The 22583-nt window shown below is 46.3% G+C and overlaps 1 protein-coding gene across 4 annotated transcripts in view; it reads right to left on the bottom strand.

The window, feature by feature from the left end:
* The window catches only part of ptprfb (protein tyrosine phosphatase receptor type Fb), a 197956-nt gene that overhangs the window by 51611 nt on the left and 123762 nt on the right, over positions 1 to 22583 (bottom strand). For 3 of the 4 annotated variants that reach the window (XM_084057480.1, XM_084057481.1, XM_084057479.1), the window contains exons 7-16: positions 20101 to 20370; positions 17890 to 18471; positions 17521 to 17654; positions 16566 to 16710; positions 13102 to 13407; positions 11936 to 12129; positions 6877 to 6903; positions 2914 to 3031; positions 2058 to 2636; positions 365 to 462 (exon numbers count right to left, since the gene is read on the bottom strand). In XM_084057480.1, the coding sequence (XP_083913606.1) occupies positions 365 to 462; positions 2058 to 2636; positions 2914 to 3031; positions 6877 to 6903; positions 11936 to 12129; positions 13102 to 13407; positions 16566 to 16710; positions 17521 to 17654; positions 17890 to 18471; positions 20101 to 20370 (2453 nt within the window). The remainder of the gene's footprint in view (positions 1 to 364; positions 463 to 2057; positions 2637 to 2913; positions 3032 to 6876; positions 6904 to 11935; positions 12130 to 13101; positions 13408 to 16565; positions 16711 to 17520; positions 17655 to 17889; positions 18472 to 20100; positions 20371 to 22583) is intronic. The other variant, XM_084057482.1, reaches the window with a different exon arrangement.

Raw genomic sequence — 22583 nt, 5'->3', positions numbered from 1 at the left:
AATGAATAGTCTTGAAATTTGACTCAAATACAAATGGGGAGGAAAACCTCCACCCCCTCTTCCAATGGTTGTCTTCACAGTGAGAAAAGCTCAAGCTCCTTTGTTCATTTGATATAATATATAACAAAGAGTGCATGACAAGGACATTATTACCAATTAAAAATAATCTTCCACTATTTCATGTAATTACTTGTGAGGCTGCTGAAGGTAAAATATATTTTTTTCCAATGGTTTATTAAACCAATGTTGCAGTTTATAAATTATCTATGCAGGGTAACTAATTTGTCAACTGGGAGATGAATGGAAACATGACCAGCAGGTGGCGCTAGGCATAGCTTTCCCCCTGGTTCCCATTAGCACTTACCTTGAAAGGCACTTGGGACTTGTAGTTCTCCGGGACTTCCCAGGTGAGAAGGACCGACGTTTTCATGACGGCTTTGACACCAAAGCTGGTGGCGAATGCTACGGGGACGATGTGGTCAGGAAAAGAAGAGAGCATTTGTTTAACACGTAAAGCATGTAGGGCATGTTATACAGCAAAGTGAGTGTAATCTTTACTAAGCTGAGTAATTCAAATTTCACACAGCGAATAACCCCCGCTGATGAATGTGCGACTTTGCTAGCTAATGGCCAAACTCGACAAGCTACGGGTGTGGGAGGGGTGGAGAAAAAAACAACAATCTAGGATCTCATTCACGCCTGGTTACCGATCTTTTAAAAATAGCTTTTATCCCCCTAAGCCTGTTCCATCTATTTATACCTTCTTTAAACCAATGAAATATGTAACAGCCGTGAAATGTATATGGCAGAGAGGGCGGAATGTTGTCGTGTCTTAAAAATAGGTGCCTGGTGCACATCTGGTGATAAATAACAGATTCTAGCATTCATGAGATCATAAAATGCATGAGGTGGTGGAACATAGGAGCTGCTAGGAGTGGAGAGGAAGCTGCATGCTATCGAAGCGGTGTGTGTTTGTAGTGCGTAATCAGATTAGTAGTCTCTAAATCAATAATTACACAACTATACTGTTCAGCACGGCCTGGTGAGAAAAACAAAGGACGAAACGGGTCCATTGTTTTGTGTGCTGAGTCAAAGACAGGGGCTTATGCGGTATTTAGATACCGGTAGGTGTGTGTCTTATGGCACAATTGGCCTCCAATAACCACATTTTATAAACACTAAATTAATCATCATTTCATTTATCACATGTTTGCGTATGCATATTTTATTTGTGAAAAGTCAGTTAATATAATCCTACTTTTGTTTTGTTTTGTTTGACTTTCTTACAATATTTGTTATGTAAATAAATTCCCACCTTGTCGCCCTTCACTCGACCACCCTTCCCAACTTTAAGCAGTGTGAAAACATGCATGCTTGTGGGTAACTGAGTGAAGGGGTCTAGATTAATTATGGATTATAGGGTAGGGAGTCTAGATTAATTATAGATTGACATTATGTGATGTATATGGTTATTAATAACCTTGCATATAATTAAGAAGGCACCCATGTTTATAAAGTATGCTATGGGCAGTGGTATTCAACTCTTCGATATTGAGCACTCTGGTGATCAAACAAAATCTGGAGGTTTGTAACAAAAAGTGAAACGTGCCAAATAGTCAAACATGCAGAAGCTACTGTAGAAAAGTCTCCAGTGTTCTTGAGAATGTATTTTGTCTGCATTCAGAGGTCACATTGAACATGCTGAGCTGAGTTAAAGCTGAGAAAAAGCTTGCAAATTGAGATTCATACTGTCAACATATAAACTGCTATTTAATGGAACATACAATTGTTATTGCATGGTTAATCCATTGACTATAAGTCATGTGTACATGACATTACTGCGGAACATTTTCCAAAGCATACCGCAGTGTTTACATCTTTTTAAATAATTACAGTACCAGATATCCATGTTTTTTGAATTTTCCAACTGTTTGAATTTCATAAAACAATCTTTTCTCCAAGGACTATTTTCAGCAAGACTGAATAACGAACAAGGTGCCAAAGACTCAATCGTTCTGTGAGTATTTATTCATGCCATTGTCAGGTGTGTCTCTTACCTGGCGATGTAGACATTGTTCTACTCTGGATGCTGGGGCTGATGGGTCCGCCGCCTTTGTTGGTGAAGCCCTGCACGCGAATGTCATAGGTGGTGTCGGGCTTGAGTCCCTGAATGGTCATGCGCGTGTCCATCGTGCGGTTGGTGGTGTTCTGTTGGCTGTTGATGTCCCGGTACACCACCACGTAATGGATGATCTTACCGTTGCGCTCGGCCAACGCCGGAGGCTCCCAGGCTAGCTGGGTGCTGGAGGTGGTCAGGCCTGTCACACGGAGGTTGAGAGGGAAGCCTGAGGGGATATCCTCTGGAGTGCTGATCTCCTTGACGTAGGCCTCGCCCGTCCCAGCCCGGTTGCGAGCGCTGAGTCGGAAGATGTAGGTGGCGCCCTTGTGCAGTCCGGTGACTGTGTAGTGGTCGTCTATCCTCCGCAGCTCGCGGGAGGTGAAGGTCTCCTCCTCATTGCGCTTGTACTGCAGCTGGTAGCCCATGAGCTCACCCACCATCTCCTTGGGCGGCTGCCACTGGATCAGCGCTGTGTTCCCCATGGTGGTGCTTATCATCATGGTGGGCTTGCCTGGCACTATAAGGAAATAGATGGGGGAGTGGAGTTGGGTGTTGTTGAATAAATAAACAAAAGTAAAGTTTTCATTGGAGGACCTGGATTAAGCGCGTTGCTCAAGAGCACCTCAACAGAGGATTCAAATTGGCAGTCAGTGTTACTGAATGAGGGAGAGAGGCTTTTAGTATTTAAGGTGTCAAACAAAAAGAAAAGATGGATGTTGGCAAATGGGCGAATGTGACTTGAATCACAGGCCTAACCTGACACGCCAGCTTGACTATAGGTTCCCATCTCTTACCTGCGCCTGTGGTGGTGATAACTTTGGCTTTGCTGCGTGCTCCATCGCCCTTGGTGGTGTATGCCGCCACAGTGACGGAGTAGGTTGTCTCGGAGTGCAATCCTCCGATGATGGCCTCCTGTGAAATGGGGCGTGAAACCAAAGGCTCAGAGTTTGACAGGGAAAAAAGTTTCAGTTGAGGGACACCACCGTAGTCGCCAAAAGAAAAAAATTATGCCAACCCCTCACACGAAAAGCACTTATTGCCCCAAAAACACACGCGCACGCGCATACGCACGCACGTGCACACGCACACACACACACACACACACACACACACACACACACACACACACACACACACACACACACACACACACACACACACACACACACACACACACACACACACACACACACACACACACACACACACACACACACACACAGCATCCCCTCGCCCCCAAAAAAGGTTAGACACCCCTCTCCATCCACCTGTAGCTGTTTCCCTGATCCGTTCACCTGAAACAGGTAAACACATTAGAGGTGTGTAATGGAGAAAGGCTTCACGGGCACTCCACCACAAGTACACTGCAAAATCCTGAGTGTTAATTCAACTCTGACAGGGTCCATTTTTTCCCTCTCTAGAGTTACATTGACACTCCAGATGTTACAGTGCAGGGCCAGTCGAGAGACTTTCTTGGTCAAGAAAACCTCCCGAGCCAAAACGATAATGCACACACGCAGGAAAATGGTTAACCAACCAACCAACAAATGAACCAAAACAGCATGGATAAGCATGGGATTATGCCCAGGGGACCTCAAACACAAGATTCTTTAAAAGATACCATACAATACCATGTGGGTCCATTGTTACGCTACACCACATGTGTCAATGGATTGAATAATAGAACCACATTGACAGCAAAATTCTTCTCTAGATGAATTCAACACTGTCCAAATTCTTTGTTCTACATTTCCAAGGTTCCATCTACGTTAGATTTTGAGGTTGTTTTGTTTTTATCTACAGTCCACTGGGATCCCATGCAAACTGGGCTCGACAAACAGCCTGTAGCCAAAAACACAGACACAGACAAGGTAGCTGGTATTGAACAAACCAGCCGCTCAGACAGTAATTAACACACAGATAGACAAACAGCAAACAGACAGTGGTAATACACTGTTCAACTGCTGCAGGACTGACTGACTCTCTTAAATAGTGTCAATATAAACAACACACACACACACACACACACACACACACACACACACACACACACACACACACACACTCACATATGCACACACAACCACATATATGTACATGTTAAATAGTGTCAATATAAACAACACACACACACACACACTCACATATGCACACACAACCACATATATGTACATGTTTTGTACACAATCACCCACTTAGAACTAAAAGCATTACCGCCTGGGGCTTGAGCACACATGCTGGAGTTGTGTGTGCCTCTGAGGGGCTACAGAGAGGACTAATGCACCAGTGCCTACCAGCTCCTTACAGACCTCCTCCTAATACTGTCTGAATATTATACAGCCATTTCTTTAACTAATGAAGGTTTAATTTCCTAATCGCGGAAGCACATTTAGCAGTCTATATAACCCAGCTCTGTTTGACAAAGCGTTTTTTACTGCCTCACTCTTTAAGGGGCACTCTGTGCTCCCACACTAGCCCTTAAGAGAGAGAGACAGAGGGGACCGGGGGAGAAAATGCTGAATTACTGTATCATAAAGCCATTTTAACTTTATGGAAGACGTCTCATTACTTTAATCATGCAAAATGGCTTTCAGAGTCTCGGTGGTGGGATCCGTAAGAGAATCCCCCCTTCCCCATTCTGGCAAGGTCAAATTGTGGGTCTAGTATTACATTTGAAACTCAGCGGAAAATAGAATGGGGGGAAAAAAAGGCAAGTCTTCAAAGTTTCCAATTGGAGCAAGTGCTTAGAGCAGCACTGAAGGGTATTACCAAGATTATCAAGCATAGAAATGAATTATTCTCTACTGGCTTCCATATATACCACTAGCCTTACTTGCATAGACAATGGCAATAGCAGAAGGACTGTTTCGTAAAAGCAGATATTACCGTGTAAATTCCTTTTTCTCTTAGCGTGCCTGCGCTTAATGTGCTTTGTGACTTTGATAATTGCAATCATGACAGTGTGACTGCCCCTCAAGCAAACTTAAAAATACTTGTTTCAAGACACTTGTTCCTGCGAATGTGTCACAGGTTAAAAGGACAAGCATGATGGCTGTCGACATTATGTCTGTGCCCCAGTCACATTTCATTTGGCAAGTTGACGCCTAGTTTCACAGCACTGCTATGGAAATAACCCAGGAACCGGTGAGGAGTTATCAAATGTATAGTCTAGCTCTGTCTGTCAGGTGTTAATGAACACCAACATTAGAGGGAAAACATCAGCAGCCCGTGCTCACAGCCCACGTGGGGTTATAGCTGGAGGCAACCTGGCCATGTGTTCTGCGCAACTGGAGAAACTGTGCAGCTGTGCTTTTTAACTGAATGTTATTCTGGATGAATAGATCAAAATGTACTGTATCATCCCAATAGCTCTGATTCATACACATAAACAATGGGGAAATAACTGGAACCTGGGGTGAAAATACAGGTGGTCACCACTGGTGGTGAATAAAGCAGCGTTGTTTCCTTTACAGTACATGTCAGGAATATTAACTAGTTTGATAAAACTCAAAGCATCTCTTATAGGTCCATTTAAATGTTTTTAAAGTTTTCATGTAACTGACTAGAATATATTTAACTTTCACTTTGGACATTTACAGTATCTAACAACAAGTGATCAGATGGGGGTTTAGTGTCTTGCACAAGGACACAGCAATGGGAGACATGGCTGCTGATGGACATATATATATATCGCCGTTTATGGAGATTGAACGGTCTAAGTAACAGGATGTGACAGGACAAGGCCCTCACAACACATGTAGCAGGCCTGAATAGACCAGCGTGCTAGGCAATACAACACAACACAGGCTGCACGGAGGGTAATCAAACACCCAAATAAAACACTTTGGGGTGCTTTAAAAGCAATACACATTTTTTTTTTGTATTATTATTTCCCCCATATTCTTCTTCTCTCTCTCTCTCATCTTCATGGCAGGTCTCTATATAACATGTGACTTTAGTTAGTGGGTTTTGCATTTCTGCTGGTGCAATATGACATCTAGGCGAGGTAATACGCCATTTACTGAAGGGAGCATGTGACAGCTGCGAGCTGCCATCCAAGTCAAGTGAAAATAACATGAAAGGCTGGTGGCAACCTCAGAGATGCGCGGGGGCCAATATAAGTCCACACTTCACACAGTCATTGTGTCATCTGGAACAGTAGGGGAGACAGCAGGTCTACGAGAGCATGATTACCGTCAGCATCACACCATGGGAGTGACATACAGCCCTTTTTAACTGCGGCCTATGTTGGATGACAGAAGAAGAATACCGCCTCAGTTCACCTGTGAACATTCAGCTGTTCCCAGGACTTTGTTCTATAATGGCAAAGTGTACGAGGCATAAGCGTTGTTTAAAATGATCAATAGGTTAAAACGTCATGCTTGATTGAGTCAATCAGAGTCACACACACACGCACACACACACAAAATGAGTTAATGCAAAATCCATTAAAGGCACACTCTGTTGTGATTGTGGTTAGAAACGTTCCCGAGGTTTGCACACACGCGGCGGCGAGCAAATGACATGATACGTGTGAAATGCACACACACGCACAGCTCTACAGAATGCACGCACACAAACAAACACATAGAGACCACACGGAGCCCAAGAGGAGCACACATGATACACACACGTGCGCACGCGCACGCACACACACGCACACGCACACACCCACCCACACACGCAGAGCTCCCAAATTCGCTGAGGAAGCTGCCCGGCAGCACAAACCCAGAAGCACACACGCTGGTGTTACTCACTTGCTCCTCGGACTCCTCAATATTCCACTGATGAGGGGGGAAGAGAAGACAAGACAACAGGATGCAGGACAGGGGAGTGGGGTGGTGGGGGTGGGGGTGGGGGTGGTGGTGATGGAGACATGGATCAGAGTCAAGCACAACAGGCAGGGTTATAAAAAAAAGAAAGAACTCGTGGTCCTTTTTTTTTTTTCCCAACTCCAGCGATACATGAATGTAATGTGTCAACAATCATGCGGCACAGAAAAGGGAGATGGCAAGAAGGAAGGAAGGAATGAAGGAAGGCACGTTGGGGGTTCTCAAACGCTCAAGCGCGGGAATCGCGTAGCCGAGTTAAGCGGCAGGGGTTATGGGAACTTTTTATTTATTTTTCATAGTTACTGATTTAAGGTTAAATAGATTCCGCCCCGTTTGGAATCCAATAAAACCTCCTTCCTTCAAGGAAGGAATCTATCTCACCGACGGCATAAAGCAGAAACTAAAACGTTTTTTTTTTCTCACCAAAGATTGTAATACACGCATAAAATGATATTTTATTCTATTATTTTTTCCCCATTCAATGAGTGTTTTCAAAATACTCTCCTTGCTGTGCCGTGACTGGCTGGCTGAGTGATTCCTGAGGGGGAAGTGAAAGCCCATTTTGGCTCTGGCGGTGCTGAGCGTGAAATCCTATTATCAGTGCTGGCTACGCTGGCCCTGGTGACATCATCAAAACCCTCACCGACGCAGAACAGGACCGCTAGTGGTTTACCACCTCAACACCCCCCACCTTCCTGATCCCCCCAGGGCTGCTGTGGATAGAGAGCTACACTACACTACAAATTATGTAGGAGAGGAGAGGAGAGGAGAGGATGGCGAGGGACAGGTGGAGGTCAGTGGAGGTCATCATTTGACCATCAGGCTACTAGCTAAGAACATCTCCTTCCTGGTCTTCTCTCTCTCTCTCTCTCCCTCTCTCTGTCCCTGCATTCCTGTCTTTGACTCAGACACACATTCACATCTTTGAAAACAAAGACTGCATAATCAGTGTTGCTTCTCTGTGGACTAATTGGCAAATGAAACGCTCCTCTCTGCTTCTCTCTGAGGATGGGTCTTTATCACTGCAGAATGAGTCTGTGTTTTTTTTTTTATGTGGTCTCAGTAGTGGCTGTTTGGTGAAGAATGGCCTCATCAAAAAGTGCTGCCTCATGCTCCCATGACATGGAGGGGGGGCTCCAGAGCACAGCTGCTGCTTAACGTCCGCGAAAAACATTTCGCGCCGCGCCTAATTGCTTTAATTTGTTTACAGTGGACTCCGTTCAGTAGGTTGACGGAGATGCGGGTGGCAGGCGCATTGTGGGGGGGATAGCGTTCACGTTTTTAATCGTGTTTTTAATCGCTTTTCCATCACGGCCATGCTCTCTTTCTGATAAAGCCAAATAAATAAAGTACTTTGGGTGTTAAATTACCCCTCCCTCCCCATTTATATTTTATAATTCAAATGCTCAAACTGTGAAACTCAGAAACACATCACATTACTGCTGATAAGATTCGTTTGTGGGGAAACGGGGAGACGTTGTGATTTGCAGGCAGGCGGGCGAATGCAAATGTGATGACAAGGGGCATTGAGATGCGTTGGGTTATGAACAGGACCGGGGGGGAGGGGAGGGAGACCGGCAAGTGACGAGGAAAAGAGGCGCTGTCATGACTGATGGAATGAAATGGGCCAAGGTGCTTTCTACTCCTTTCTTGTGCTTTTTTATTATTTATTTTTTCCCATTCAACTCTACCTGAGGTTGCCATGGCTATAGACGCAATCAAGCGTAGCACAGCGCGCTCTCAGACGCTACGGGTGGACAAAAAAAAATACCCAGAAAGAAACGAAAGGATGAATGAATAGAGGTAGAGGCAGACGATACAAAAAGGTATCGAACCAGCGATATCAACTAATGGTGTATCTTTAACGTACCATTAAATAATGTCTGTGAATTGCGTGTATGGAAAACATGGGCACAGTTGTGATAGTGTGTAGAGTCACACAGCAGCGGGCTGCTAGTTGCCCAATTTGGTTTGAGCTGTTAGAGGTTTGGGTGGTGAAAGAGAGGTCGTTAGAATCACGGGGTTAACGAGACCTACCGTTTCTTAAATTTAACAGTGAAACGAGGCCGCTGTGTGGGCTCCCAATTCAACAGTAAAGAGAGACGCTTAACCCACCCACGCGCAAACAAGTCTCGCTCTCCTACTGGCGTTTTTCTCTCAGCTTGGCCCTGAGAGAGGGAGAAGATGAGAGAGTGAAAGAGAGTGGGGTGGAGAGATAAGAGAGTAAGAAATGGAAATGAAGAGAGAGAGGAAGAGCACGAGCAGAAGAGTGTGTGTAAAGGAGAGAGACGAAGACAAGAAAAAAATAGAGGGGAAACGAAAGACGGGGGGAAGGGTGTGGTGATTGTTTTTCAGACCTCCAGTAGAGTCGGCTTGTGACTGGCGTGCTGGGTGTGAGTTTTGTGGGAACCACAGGTAGAGCTCCATTCATACTACGTCACATGACAGCCGACCTACAAGCTCACAGCGCTTTGCCTCTGCGTCATGTTGTGAGCTTGTAGGTCAGCTATTTTCGCCGCGGGACACCGTCATGCGACGGAACACACATTTGGTTGAAACCTGCATCTGTTTTCCACTTGCTTTCCTCCTGACTGGATTATGTTTTCACGTTTTCACATGTTTTTCCATCAGCAGGGTGGGAAGGGAAGTTGGGTTGTGTGAGTCTAGGGTGAGTCATGAACTCTTGTGAGCCAGATGGAATGCCTCCCACCAGGATGATTTAAGAACCATGGGCAGGTTCGTTCACGTTATCTCCACACTGCTGTATTTCGGAAGACAACGTGAATGGGCACGGAGTGAGACAAGAGAGAAAGGAGGGACTGAGTGATGGCAGTTGAGCATGTGTGTATGCACAGGATGCACGTACACACACCTTCTTAATGGAGTCTGTCTGGGCAGGTCCATACAGGTCGGTCACAGAGTGCTGCTAGCTAGCGTGCAAAAGCTAATCTGTTGGGATGAGTCAAACGGGGGGTGACCAAGCCGCACGCAAGGCACTGGTGCTGCATAAAATGGATTCTGGGCCAACTGGAAGGGTGGAGAAGGAGGAGGAGAGAGGTTAATTTATTGTTGTTTTTTTAATTCCACTGTGTCGGTGGAGGAAGGTTGAAATTCCGGTTTTCAACAGGGTGTGGGTGGGGAAAATAAACCTGAGAGGTCTCCAACGGATGTCAAATTACAGCGTGTTTGTGTGTTTTCTGTGGGCCTGGCACAAATGAGACATGAAGGACAATTGTCTGTACAGGTGGATGGCTGGGTTCATGTACAGTTCACTTTCCATAACCCAAAGCCGAGGTGTTGAACAAGTTGTCATAAAGAAGAAAAAATAAATCTGTTAAACAGAGGCTGCCTGTGCTGGTGTTCAGCTTACAGACCAGAGGATGCTCTCCTCCCAGCTGTCAACAAACTCGGGTACGAAGTCAATATCATAAAGCCCTCTCAGCAGTACCTGCCAGAAACTACTGCTGTGTTACAATGCTGAGTGTTTCTGGAGTCTGAGGGGGTAACTGGTTAGGGTTGACGTGTGAATGCCCATATCAGTCAGGACCTTTCCCTATCTTCCCTGCGTCATTCGTGGGCTTCCATTCTTGATCTACATAATCTCACGAGATAAATCTCATGAGATTAGTCACCACCTCCGTGGCAATGTCATTCATCATCCAGCCATCGCTCAAGCAGCCCACCAGAAGCTGTAGTGTCAACAGAGACCTTATAGTTCAGGTCTACCGCGCCCAATGCGTCATTCCAAGGTGACTTTTGACAGCTCTCCAACCTCTGCGGTGTCCGTTTATCACAGTGGGGTTATTTGCCATGGCAAATGAGTGTTAATAGCTTCCGCTCAAGGGCACAGCCGCGGTGGCGTGCCGCCTGAGATCTGAACCAGCAACCCGCTGGTCGTCTCCCTTAACTATGCTACGTTTGCTGCATTTATCAACACATGCTCCTCACAAGCGTTGCTCATGGATATTTTTACTTCTCTGGGGCAGGGAACGCCTGCTCATTTAAACGAGCCACTTCTGGCGGGGGGTGGGGGTGCATGGAGTGGGGGGCAGGCGAGCAAATGTGTTTGCACAAACATTGCTCCTGGTGAGCAGTCCAGAGGAGGCATTAACAGTGCCTCCTGGCTGGTCTCTCCTCTCTTTGAGAGAGAGAGAGAGAGAGAGAGAGAGAGAGAGAGAGAGAGAGAGAGAGAGAGAGAGCGAGCGTAGTAGAGAAGGGGTGAGGGGGTGGGTGGAGGCTTTCGAAGGCTTTCGGTTTTAAGATATTCATGAACCTGCGAATCCCTCAGCAGGATTACGATCTCTCAGCCATCTCAGCTGAGCGGCGCTCGGCTTTGGGGTGTTTCGGCAGCTGCTTGCATTAATGCGTGCGCGGAGGGTGTTGTATGGGGGGAAAATAACACTAATTTATAAACAGGGTAACAAGGCGGCTCCGTATGTATTACCGCTAAAACCCACAAAAGAGAGGGGGCATCGATATGGTTAAGCCCCTCTTCCAATTGTAATACACGCATAAAATATTGAATAGCTATTAGAATTAGCATGTGAGCTTGTTACGGTTGCTAATCCCGCACTGGGGTGAGGGTTTCACTCTGTGGGCAATTTAGAGTCAAATGTCACGTGTTGAGTGGAAGATGGGAAGAAGAAGGGTGGAACATCCAGTCGACGCGGGAGAACGAAAAAGGAACCGAATGAAGAAACTAGGACACACGTGTCACCTGACGCGGCAGGGAAATGAAGTGTGGATTTTTAGAGTGGAAAGAAATGTGAGGGAGAGAGAGAGAGAGAGAGAGGCAGAGAGAGAGAGAGAGAGAGAGAGAGAGAGAATGAAAGGCACGAGAAGGGAGTGAGTGGTTGGAGTGATTATGGTGGGGGGTGAGATGAGGAACAGGAAATGAAAGAGAGAGAGCGAGACAGGGAGGGGAGAAGGGGGGTTGAGGGGGGAGGCAGATACAGACAGAGAGGTGAGGTGAGCGTCAGGTTACCTGGGCCTCCGGCAGAGCCACGTCCAGGATGTTGGGCTGCCCCCGCGGCTCGCCGTTCTCCAGTCGCGAGAAGATGACCTGGTAGCCACGGATCTGGCCATGCTGCTTCTCCCGCAGGGGGGGTTTCCAGGTGACGCGGATGGCCGTCGAGTTCACCGCCTCAACCTCCAGCTTTCTGGGGGGTGCACCTGGCACTGTGGGTGGGGGGGTGGGGGGTAAGTAGAGGGGCAGGAACACGCACGCGCACACACACACACACACACACACACACACACACACACACACACACACACACACACACACAGATAAGTTTACAATCTAAATATGCTGAGCAAAGGCTTTTTTTCTTTTTTCTTCCGTGCTCCACTATCAAAATAATGACTCTCTTTTCGTTTTTTTTTTAATTGACTTGCTATCAGCGATAGCACCAGGGTTTGGCTATAAGTCAAAATCATCCTGTTAGCTTTGTACCCTTTCCTCGGTCTGCTGTGAAAAAAATATAATAATTAAAAATGTGTGGGACGAGCATGAGGTCTAGCATCATCTGTAATGCCCCTAATTCTGCTATGAAATTAGCTGTGTTGCGACAAACTTCAAACACATTAATTATAGACTGCTGCCTCTTAGGAGCAACCACTCTCTATCACACTGCAAAACAAAAGAGGGGAACGATAGAGGAAGAAAGAGAGTGAGAGTGAGAGAGAGAGTTGGTTGTTGGTTGCCCTGCTCCACTTCTCAGGCTGCAGAGTGGGTCAGGCATGAGCCACAGATGAGGACAAAGAATAAGAAAATGGGGGGAGAGAGAAAGAGAGAGAGAAGAACATGGTAAGTGGTGTGGAGAGTATAGGACCCCGAAAGGTGATGAGCCTTGAACCTGCAGTGGATAGAAGGTCTGAAAGTCACAGAGGAGACCCAAGCCAAGAGACAGACAGAGAGAGAGAGAGAAGCGAAATATAGGTGACCAATGCTCTCGCCTCATTACCTCCTAATTGACCAGACAGGACACAGAGAGAGGTCGCTGCAGAGAGAAAGTGTCAGTCGTAATGAGACGAGAGAAGCAGCAAGCAGCAGGGGGTGTAGGGTGTGGGGGGGGGGGGGGCAGCCCTCGAACAGCAGAGAATGTTCTCAGAGAGACGACCCTTCGACAAAAAAAATAAAAAACCTACCATCCTCTTTGGTTTTGATCCGTACGGCGGCGCTCTCGGGGCCCGGGCCCACGTCTGTGTGGGCCCTGACCCACACCTGATACTCTGTCCACTTCTCCAGACCCTCCAGCACGTAGCTGGTGGCATCGGCCCCAATGCCGGTGACATCGTGGCGCTCCGTGTCCTCGCCGGTGGGGGCCTGGTAGCTGACCGTGTAGCGCACGATGGCGCCGTGGCGGCTGGCGGCCGGCGGCGCCACCCAACTCACCTTGATGCTGGTGGAGCTCAGGCTGACCAGGTGCACCTCCTGAGGCGGGGCGGAGGGGGCTGCAGGGAAGGGCACAACCACAGGGGGAGGAGGAAGGGGGGGAGGGGAGGGCACGGATCAAGCCAAAACAACAGAAACGACAAAAAAAATGAAACTAAACAACGTAAACAAACCCAAGGCAAAGACGGACACCTCTGGACTGGTGGAGCGGTGCTGGCATGGAAGAGCACTGATCTGCGTCTGACTCGTTTGAGGCTTTATGTTTGGGTATGGGGGATCTCAGACCAGACGTTTCAGTAAAACACAATATTTAATGCAACATAATGGTGTAAAGACTTAACCACATGCTGCTGCTCTCATAAATTATTCTGTCTCGTGTCTAATCTACACTCTTTCTAACTGGCTCTTAGTATTTATGTATGGGGAGTGATGAAATGTCCACAGACCCACAACGTCACTGTGTGAACGCGTGTTGACAGTGTTTAACTGGTGTTCACACATCGATGCAGTAGCCAGGCAAAGGGCTGACAAATAACAGGTCTTGACAGCAGCTATCAAGCTTCGTTATATGCCAGCCTTTGAAGATGACAAGCACTGAGATACACTGGTTTCTGTTCTGAACACGGAAATGAGGTAGAATTAAGACAAATCCAGCCAAAGGGTTACATATTTTACCAGAAATGGACTGCAATAACATCTTGTTATTCATCACCCTTGCTATCTATAAACAGTCCTATTTGTGATGAAAATTCATAAATGCTTGCTGAACACAGCAGCAGAAAGAGCCTTTGTAGTGTGCTAATAATACAAGAGTAAATGGATATTAAAGTAGGCCATATCATAGTTTGAGGAATAGCGACAGCATCAGGCGGGGGCCTAAGTTTGTGAGAATAGATACATTTTAAGAAACATGGGAGGGAGGAAGGAAGTGTGATAAGTGCTGAGTTAGTGAACCCAAAAACTGAAAGTAGAACTTTAGTTTCTGGGCTCACTAACTCAGCACTTATCAGACCAATTAGCTAGACAAGCTAACTAGCTAAAAACACAAAGCACGTGTCATGAAACATGGTGCTTGGCATCAGGCCTTTAGTCAGCTTCCTGACATTGCAGATTCCTGCAATGTCTTGCTCTTTCCATTCTAGTGTTTTCCATGTAGTCGCTGTCAGGCGGAAATCTTGTATGACCAAAACCATTACTTTTGAGGAAATTGAAAATTATTTTTTTCCAATGGATTCAGTGTGGTTATTATTTAGTCACAAGATCTTGTTGATGCTCACAGACAGATTTAACCATTTTCAACCTGGCATCCCTATTTTGGGCATGTCATTATTGGAGAAAATGTATTTTTTAATGTTCAAAATGTTTTCTACAGCGCTTGTCAGTTACCCCCTCCGCCTGTTGATAATGCACACAGACCACATGCTCCTTGTGAGTCACGAAGACACGAGTTTGAATCTGACTCCTGTCATGTCTCCCTTCTCTCTACCTCCATTTCCTGTCTCTCTACACTCTCTACTACTATCTAATAAAGCAAAAATTGTGGTTTGTTTAAGGGGGAAATATCTAATCCACGTTCTAAGATACAAGCTCTGCACCAATATAAAATCAATAAAGGAAGCACAATAAAATAAATACATTTGCGCTCAACAATTTGTGCTCAACTCTCAGCAGTCCAGAGGTAAAAAAAAAACTAATCAACCATTTAAAATGGGTGACTACAACAATGCTGAAAACAAATTAGTACAAACACAAGAGCATTCATTCATTACATTTCATGCATTTACAACTCATATGTGAACCTATTCCACAGTGCACAAATAAAATAAACTTTAAAGTAGAAGAAAATGAAACAAAGGTGAGTAATTAAAAGAGAGATGTTTATATAAGCATGCCGGTGAAATGTCTTCATATTTTTTTTATAAGCAGAGCAATGAAAAGTGTAGAATCATTGGGCCTTATGGTGCTCAAATCAAGTCTGCTGAGCAAGTGCTGGGACACGAAACTCTGCCCTCAGAAAAAAACATGAGGGTGCTTATCAAACTGGAAGTGATTCACGGCAGGTGGCCCCCAATCCTCCAGAGAGAGAAAGACACTACAAAGCCCTGACAACGGCGATGACACACGTACACAAAAAAAGGTGACACGCTGAATCAAAACAATGCCTGCATAATGGGATGTGATGCCGAGTCCAGATTTAGAAAAAATACTGCCACGACATCAAAGTCAACTTCAGCAAGGGTAGCAGGGGAAGAGGGCATAACAAATAGAGTACATATACACCTTGTAGGCAAAGGGAAAGAGAGCGAGAGTGTAAAGCCTGGAGGGTCCCAGGTCCATTTGTACACAGTTAAATTATCACTCTGGATTGTAAAGTGCAAGATGAAAAGGAGGAGAGAAAATAAGCTCACATCACTTTTCCATCACTTGGCTGTCGGTCCTCAAGTTGCCCTGAACCGGTGTTACACATTGCCGTAGCAGCGAGCTTGGTTTAACCGAGGATAACACCAGCGTACACTTTTGTGCGACTGTCATGTTCTACAAGGAAACGTGGTGGCAGATTGAAATGAAACCTTGCTCAAGTGTCGAGCATAAGTCTAGTGCTGGATGAATATCCATTGCTCTGGCTTTCAAAAAATAAAAAATAAAAAAGAAAGAAAAACATGTCGCGATTAATAAAAATGAGCGTTAAAACAGAATGACAGATTTGGGAACAGAACAGAATAACACTGCACAGCTTGCAAGTGCGGGACTTGGGGGGGGGGGGGGGGATGTAGCGGGAGGGGGGTAGCAGGGGAGGGGGGGTTGTAGACACACGAAACGTACCTTTTGACACTGAACACAGGGCCTGTCCTCAGGTGGAAGGACAGGAGGGTTAGTGTTGTTGACACAGAGCGACGCAAGTGAACGTGTGGTGCCGACTGAGCCAGCAGCAGCGAATGTCAGCAGTTATGTCAGACAGAAGGGCTGCTGTGTTGAAATGGACTTGATGTTGCAGGTCGCCCACACCTTCTGACTCAACCTCCGTATATAAACTGCATATAAAACAAAGTCGCATCGCACACCAAGAAGCCTAACCTGCGCCAGTCGGACCATGGGCAACCGCTAACTGAACCGAATCTTCAACTGTGGTTAATGGACAATGAGGACAGGAGGAGAGGGAAAAGACAGCGTTAGAGAGAGGGAAGAGAAAACAGGAGAGAGGGGGTTATGAACTTACTGGACTGGGCTGTGCGAGCTTCGATGGGCTGGGTGAAGACGCCGAGGCCCATTTCAGAGCGAGCTGCCAGGGAGAAGCGGTACAGAGTGTCCGGCTTCAGGCCCTCCACAGCATATGAGCCGGCCGGGTTAAAGGGCACGTGGATCTGAAAGAAGGGAGGAAATGAAACCATCATTGCAAGCATTTAAATGTGAGCCAGTACGGGACACTCTGAAAAGGCACATGGCTGCTTTTGCGGGGATCAAACCTCCACTTTGCTGATTATGGGACAGTCTCAAGCCATTAAACCTCTCTTCTACCCGATCGATACATCAATGTATGTCGCTATGTTTGGGTCCTAAGGCCTGCAAGATGGTATTTGTTGAGTATGAAACCACTCTCTGCTGGGCTGGGCAGGCTAAATGCCACAGCAGCACTTTCTCCATCCCAAAAGGGCAAAAAAGTGCAGCAAGTATATCCCAAGTTGAACCTCAATACTGAGGACAAACTGATCCAAAGGACATATTGATTGGAGGGTGGGGGGGGGGGGGGGTACATTTTGCAGCCCACAACAGGTCCAAGCAGAGGTTATTGCATGGCTATGACATTGAGAACCAGTGCAGAATAATTGTGCCGTCAGTCAAAACAGTAATTCTTTATTGTCGGCCAGGGAGCTGACTGCATTACCACGGCAGCATTGCTTCAGCCGAGGCAGCCCCATTCCAAGAAATTGCATCATAAAGAGAGAGATTCATTTGTCTGCAGTCTCACGGTAGTTGTGAGTTGTGAAATTGTGCATTTGTGTATGGGAGATAGATGTACAGAGAGAATGAGAGGGATAGAGAGATCGAATGAGAGCACTACAGATCGAGACAGACAGAAAGACAGACAGACAAGACGTGTGTGCATACGTGACGGCCATTGCAGGCCAGAGTAAAATGCAACCATGAAATAGTTATCCTGTTGTTATTCCCACCTTGTTATCAGTGCCAACCTCCCAGTACTCCAGCTCATACTTAGTGATGGGGTCCTGGACCGGCCACAACCACGTTAGAAGAATGCGGGTGTCCAGCTCGGCTTCTGCCTCAAAGCTGGACGGCTGAGCAGGAACTGGGCAGAAGGAGGGGGCAAGAGGAGAGGTGAGGATTATAAAAAGAAGAAAAAAACAAGCCAAAGTCTGTCCTGTCATCAGTAATAAGCTGCTTCTTACAATTGGCTTAAAGTCCAGTTGCCTGATAAAGCATGCTTACATGCTTAAATTAATCATGCTTACCAGTCTCAAGTGTACACACAAACACCTTCCATCCATCCACCCACCCACCCATGTTTTTTTTCAGTTACTCACCTCCCTGCTGGGTCTTGACCTGCAGTACATCCGAGGGCGGTCCGTCCCCGACGGAGGTGAAACCCAGAACGCGGAGGCTATATGTGATGTCAGTGGTGAGACCCGAGATGGTGGTGAGACGGCTGTCGTCTGTGTTGTGCTTCTGCCAGGCACTGAGAGGCGCCAACAGGTCAGAGCTGTAGTAGACGCGGTAGCCGCGGATCTGGCCGTTGGGCTCCTCGGGTGGTTCCCACTGCACCAGCATGGTACTGGCACTCAGCATGCGTGCCTGCACGTGTAGTGGCGGCGAGGAGGGCGCCTGCTCACCCGTGCGCGTCTCCACGGCATCACTGGGCGGCCCACGCCCAATGTTGTTGACAGCCATGACGCGGAACTCGTACTCTGAATACGGGCTGAGGCCGCCAATGCTATAGCGTGTGGTGGCCACTCCATCCACCTCCTGGAAGCCTCCATCGGCCGCCTTGGCCCGGTACTGGATCATGTAGTACGACACGGGCTCTGGGTTGCCCGAGTCCCAGGTGAGTGTCACACTGGTGGCTGTGGTCTCTGTGACAATGAGGGAGGTTGGCGGCTTGGGCAAGGCTGGGGATGGACAGATAGAAAGGGTTAGGTTCCGTTATATTCAGTTAGTCGTGTAGACTAGGCAAATTGCCTATGTCTGGTACATCTAATAGGACCATTGTTAAAATGCACTTTAGTGGCTCCCAGGGAGAATAACATCAGTTTTGACCTTAGGCGATCAGGCGAAGCACTGGAGAAGATGAGTGCTTTGTGAACGCAAATCCTAATAGTACAGCTGCAATGAACGCTGTCATCACGTCCATTCCCAGGCTTGGCTGGATGTGCAATTTTTGTGTTTTCTAAACTCAGGTTCGGCTGCCCATAACATTAACCCATTAAGACCTGAGGCCGATTCTACAAATGCAGTCTAAATCCTTGGTATATCAGTGGTTCTCAAACTTTTTCATGTCAAGGACCTCCACAATTACATGTATTTTGCAAAATATTTCAAAATATTTAGTTCCAGGGCCCCCGGAAGCAAAGATTTGAAAGATTTTTCAAAAATAGCAGATCTACAAGCTCTTCGTGCCACGCTATGAGCTTGTATATCTGCTATTTTTTACTAGCCAAAGTATATAATGACACAGATGCTTTACTGGTTTTAACGGGTTAAGAGAAAATAGCATGTGCATGGTTCCTATTGAGAGGAAATGACAAAACACAAAGAAAGTCTAAAGGGGCTTTTTTTGCGGGAGTCTTTGAAGAAAGGGTTCTGCTGGGGTAGCCGGTCATATAAATGACTGTGACATTCTGGATATTGATCAGCTAAGTGGAGAGTGGGATCAATACAGACAGGAGTTGATAACAGAGTGCAAGATGGCAGATGATACGCTGGACTGGACAGCTGGAGGCACAAACTAAGACAGACACACACACGGCCAAATTAGTTTTTACTTCCCAATATGCTGCAACAGTCTCTGTGGGTTTATGAACCAGGACCAGCAACAATGATGTACATAGACATTCACTCAAAAGTAGGCCAATCACAGTTCATGCCACTACATGCAGAATGACATGCATGAGTGAAAATCTATTCATGTAAATAAATAAAAAGGTTTTTGGATTTGTTTTTCAGTGAGTCTCTTAGTTGCGCTAACATTGATCTTGTGAAGCACTTAAATTGCTGTTCTTATTGGTGAAATATTTATAAAAATCACTTTCCATTAGGCCAAATGAGGCGTAGGCCCTCGCCATATTAGTCAGCATGCCCACAAGCAGCCAGCATGTATAGTACAGCGTAGCTTACTATCAATAGCTAAAAACTTGACGGGAGGTCATGCCATTACTAGACTTTACTACCTACTCAGGAACAATGCCCGTTGGGATTTATAGAAGGATGTATTGTTTTTTATATTCTAGTTAGCATGTATTAGCATATAATACGCATGTGCTACTACATGCTAAAAACATTTGCTCATTTACTGCTAAACAGGCAATGCTATGGAACCCTGGAACCTACAGAAACACCATGGTTCACATAGGTCCACAATGGAAACAAGCCCTCAGGGCTTTTTGTGTTATCCTTTGTATCATCATTGTATAACTGTACCTCTATACTTTTTGCAAACCGTTAATAAAGTATTCAATAAAATAATCAATCAATCAATCAATCAATCACACACACACACAAGTTGGGCCTTGAGCTCTTACCTTTGACAGTGACCTGGGCTGTGGCCTCAATCATGCCCAGTGAGGACATGGCCACGCAGGTGTAGTTGGCAGACTCGCGGATGTTGGTGACCTCCAGCACGTTGCGGCCCACGGGCATCTCCTCTTCCTTTGTGAGCTCCACCTCGCCCATCATCCACTTGACGTAGGGCATGGGAGAGCCCACAGCCACACACGTTAGGTTGACGCTGCCGCCGGGCATCACCTCGTGATTGGTTGGTGGGATGGAGAACCTTGGTGGGACCCGGCGCACTGAAGTTGGAGGGAAGAAGGAGAAGACAACAAAGAAATAAAAAAGTCAACCTTGAGTGGTTTTATAATGACATTACGTTTTCTTTTGGATGTTTTAATGAGTGGTCTGACTTGGTTACAGCCCTATAGCCCCCAAAAGCTATTAAGAGTGGTATAGGCGGTGTCCGGGTGACACAAGGGTAACGTTCCTGTTGGCCCTGTTTGTGGGTGGGAAGCTGGGTGGGGAGGGCGATCTCTGTTGCTTAGCAACACCTACAGGTTGTTCAGGGCGTCTGCTCAGCTGGGTGCAAAACTGAGAGGAGTCGTGTGTTCCTCCACAAGCGCATCCACACTGTCAGGTAAAAAGAAGTGGCTGGATTCTTCATGTGAGAGGTTGGCACACAAGACGGGAGGATAAACTGGGAATTGGCACGGTGGGCCCCGCCCTACTTAGGAACGATGCAAGTCAGGAACGATGCCCGTTGGGAAAGCATGCCCCTCTGGTTATGCAATACCCGTTGTACTCAGTGCACCCGTTGTCAGAGAACCCGTTGTACCCGTCTGTAATTTATCTGTCTGTGTCCTTTTTATGCCCATATATGGTGATCTCCGTATCTGTCCGTCTGTGTCCGTGCATCACTCCCTCGAATCCTCTGCGATACGCAGGCCGAATTTGAAGTCGATCAGTCAGGCGGTTCTCAAGATGCGTGGGGGACACAGACGCACGCACATACAGATTTTGTGCATTTGTAGAAGCATGACTAAATTGGGAGAAAAAAAAAAGAATGGTAGGGGCTGACCACTATTGTCCATAATGTGCAGGCATGCAAAATAAGCATAATGTGGGCTGTCACAGAATGGAAATTCACAAGAAACTTTGGGAAGGAGTGGGTGAGTTGGGGGGTGCACTTTATTCTTTTACAGCCCAAAAAAGGGAATACATTCAAGACATGGCCCTTTTTTCAGAGTGACTATATCTGGTCCTCTTTTGTCAGTGTCAGTGAATGGTGGTGAGAGTTGCATCATTGAGAGACCCTGCAGAGATGCCATTGTTTGTCCCCCCCTCCCCTTCCTCCATCTCCCACTTTCTGGTTCCTTCTGCTCAGGCCTGTCTTTTTCACTCCCCCGTCCCCCACTGTCTTTGTGAGGCTCTGATATGCAGATAGGCTGACATTAAAAAAGGGTTCCCATGGAGACGCGGAGGGCCTGCTGACGTCGCTAGGGAATAGGCGAGCAACGATGCAGAGGCTCGACGTGATACTGAATAGCTGGCCCGAATAAACAGAGAACCGGCATTTACATATGGCTTGTATATATATATATATATATATATATATATATATATATATATATATATATATATATATATATATATATGTATATTTCTTTTTGTTTTAAGTTGTTGTGTTTACATGTCTAAAATCTTGTTTTGTGTAACTTTTTAAAAGGAACTTGTCTGTTCGACAACTCTCGCTTGACAGCACTGTGTTAACATTTGTCACTGTCAAAGTGGTGGAATTCATGACACGCTCAACATTATCACAGCGTGTTGCGAGCTGAAAGCACGGGAAAGTGCCACTCCTGACTTCTTCATACTGTAATATCTCCCTCACGGAGGACAGAGAACATCAGAGAACGTTCTCATTATATTCATTATTATTATTACTATTCCGGCAATCACTTGGTCAATACATATTCAAAACATAACGGCCTGGAAGTCTCCCAACAGAATCTAGAGTATATGGGTTATTTCTCCTAATGCACTACAAGGTCTCTGCGTCTCGCTGCGAGAGGGGGGAAAAAGCGTCCAGACTGTAATTGCTCTTTTGCACTAGCCCCCATGGAAATGGATTTTCAAATGTGACACCACACCCCCCCACTTCCCGCTACCCTACCTCCCTTTCTAATTTGAACCGGAACGTCGTTACAGCCATGCTTGTTATTCCCCTCATTATGTGGTGAAATGGAAAAACACAAAAGCACCTTTTGAGATTCCAGTCAGGGAAAGGAAACGGCTTTCTGGACCGCACCATAATTAGAGGGGGAACCTGGTTCACACTCGTGTGAATTTCCCCCCAAACACTAAAGGTGCACGCTGCCGGTCTCCCTGACGTTTTGTAGATTGAAGAAGAATCCTTTGGGCTTCGCCCCATAATCGCCAGCATCCCATCACGTCGCGGAAACAAAGAGCGTGGCGTGATCGATGGATGTGGAACATGAATCCACATTGGAAC

Source organism: Gymnoscopelus microlampas (assembly GCF_963454915.1).
Source record: "Gymnoscopelus microlampas genome assembly, chromosome: 5".
Classification (NCBI taxonomy): domain Eukaryota; kingdom Metazoa; phylum Chordata; class Actinopteri; order Myctophiformes; family Myctophidae; genus Gymnoscopelus; species Gymnoscopelus microlampas.
Note: the sequence above shows the minus strand (reverse complement) of the source record. Positions and strands in the feature narration are given on the sequence as shown.